The following is a 2464-nucleotide window of genomic DNA, read 5'->3' as shown; positions in this document are numbered from 1 at the left end:
AGTAATAATAAAGAATAGTCTTCATGGGTTTTTAGTAAAAGGATATAAAGTATTTGTTGATATACTTTCACCAATCTCTAAGAACAACTTCTTGAAAAATGTTAACTCTTGTATCTTGTCTTCCAAATTTAATAAAGCATTTATCACAGTTACTATAAGACAATTATGTATTATTTCACTGATCAGTGGATATATTAAAATTTTAGTTATGTTTTAGCTATGTTTAGTTATGTTTTAATATATAACATTTAAACATTCAAATATGATGAGATTGATTAAAAGTAGTGGATAGTGATTTTATTATATATGGCCAGAATGGATTTGATTAATACAGAAAAGACAAAGGAATAAATATTTTGCTTCAAGTAGAAAAATGTTATTCATAAAATCTATAGATAGCATTTGTACGTTACCTTAGTCAGGTGGATAAACTTTACTACTATTTTTTTCTAAAAGGAGATCGTCTTTTGCAGACATTGAAGTCCTGTAATTCATTGGCCTAAGACAGTGACCTATTATAACCAATTACCTTATTTTGATTGTACATATGTATTAAAATGAACATCTATAATGCCATGAAAATAAACTACTGTGCTGAGAACTTGTACATCCTGATACTACAGAAACAAAAATGTTTACATGTATGTGTGTGTGTGTGTGTATGTGTGTGTGTGTGTGTATCTGTGGCTGTAAATAATGTGGCTAAAGATATATCCTAAATAATGTGTTTTCCCTTCATTTACATCTAAATACTTGCAACATACAAACCAAAAGGCTGAGAGACTGCCCTATATATTAGTCTGTAATAATGGAGGAAGACACGTGAGGATGATCAATAGAATAATGTGTCTGTCACGTTGAAGATGATTCAATCAGGCTAAAAAGTTTATTTGATTTTTGATGTTATTTTCCATACAGCTGCTTGAATATCCTTGTTCCGGAGGCAATAAATGATGGGATTCATAATGGGAGGCAAAACAGTATAAGAGACAGCAGAAAGTAAATCTATAGTGGGAAAGGAAAGAGATTTTGGCCTCATGTATGAAAATAAAGCTGTAGACATGAATAAAGAAAAAACTGCCAAGTGTGGACTGCAAGTCGAGAAGGCTTTGTATCTGCCTTCAACTGATGGAATCTTCAGCACAGCAGAGATAATATAGCTATAAGAAGCAAAAATAAATCCAATACAAAAGGAGCCCACAATTAATCCAAATATCCAAATCAGAATTTGATTAACTTTTATATCTGTGCAAGAAATCTTTTGTAACTGTGGAATATCACAGAAAAATTGTCCAATTCTGTTTGGCCCACAGAAGCTTAATTGGAAAGTGACAACTGTTTGTAGAGAAGAATAGAGCAGAGAACTGACCCAGGAAGTAACTGTCATTTGATTGAAGCTGTCCCAGTTTAACATGAGATGATATTGCAGAGGATGGCAGATAGCTATATAACGGTCATAAGCCATGATGGTAAGCAAGAAGATCTCAGAACATGCACTAGTAATAACTAAAAAAACCTGAGCAACGCATCCGGGAAAAGTAATTATTTTGTTATCTGTCAGTGAAACTGCCATTGATTTAGGGACTGTGGTTGTGATGTAACAAATATCAGTCACGGACAAGTTGATCAAAAAGAAATACATGGGAGTGTGAAGTTGATGGTTTAAAATAACAACAGTAATTATGAGTAAATTCCCAGTTATGGCTACTAAGTAAATGATTAGAAACATGACAAAATGCAAACATTGAACATCATGATCATCAGAAAATCCCATCAAAATGAATTCTCTCACAGAAGATTGGTTGCCTGTTCCAGTTCTTTCAATCATTCTGTACCAAAACAGATTATGAAAAAAGTACAGGAAACAAATTAATAAATGAGTTTTCATTACATATCACTATTATCAATTTACTGTCAGAATATAGTTAAATTATTGGCAAATTTGTTTCAAAAGATCAATGGATACATCAAACGTACTTACTCATTCTGTATAAATGGACATTGTTTTTCCCATAATACAAGTAATAGTAATATGAAATTTTGCAGCAATCCTTAGCTTGTCATTAAGAATAAAGTAAATAAAATATATTACATAATATAAGTGGAAATGGTGGAAACTTATGCAAAAGATTTGAAATTGTCCATTCCTCAAAATTATGTTAGAATGTTTAAAATAAAATCTCAGTATGTTGATAGAAATCAATAATGCCTTGAAGGAAACATGGAGAAAAATCTGTGTACAGTATTTAAAATAATATGTTTCTTGAAATTGCATTAAATATTTTTAAATGCATTAGATATCAATTTTGCTATACTAAGATGTGAAGAAATATGTGTATTCTTAGGATTATTGTGCAGCTGAATAATAAATAACAAAATACATAATTTGAATTTGCTTATTAATAAGGACATGAATGAATTGGTTGCTTGTTAAGCAACATCGTGGACAAAAACTGATTAATAC

At 30.7% G+C, this 2464-nt stretch overlaps 1 protein-coding gene across 1 annotated transcript; it reads right to left on the bottom strand.

Moving 5' to 3' along the window:
- Positions 1-886: 886 nt before the first annotated feature.
- On the bottom strand, positions 887-1828 carry LOC310649234 (olfactory receptor 14A16-like; the record flags this gene model as incomplete). Its single annotated transcript, XM_083377539.1, has 1 exon — positions 887-1828. One exon carries the CDS (start codon positions 1826-1828, stop codon positions 887-889), a length of 942 nt encoding a protein of 313 aa, XP_083233665.1.
- Positions 1829-2464: the final 636 nt, after the last annotated feature.

This window comes from Vipera ursinii (assembly GCF_947247035.1).
Source record: "Vipera ursinii genome assembly, chromosome: Z".
Classification (NCBI taxonomy): Eukaryota; Metazoa; Chordata; class Lepidosauria; order Squamata; family Viperidae; genus Vipera; species Vipera ursinii.
Note: the sequence above shows the minus strand (reverse complement) of the source record. Positions and strands in the feature narration are given on the sequence as shown.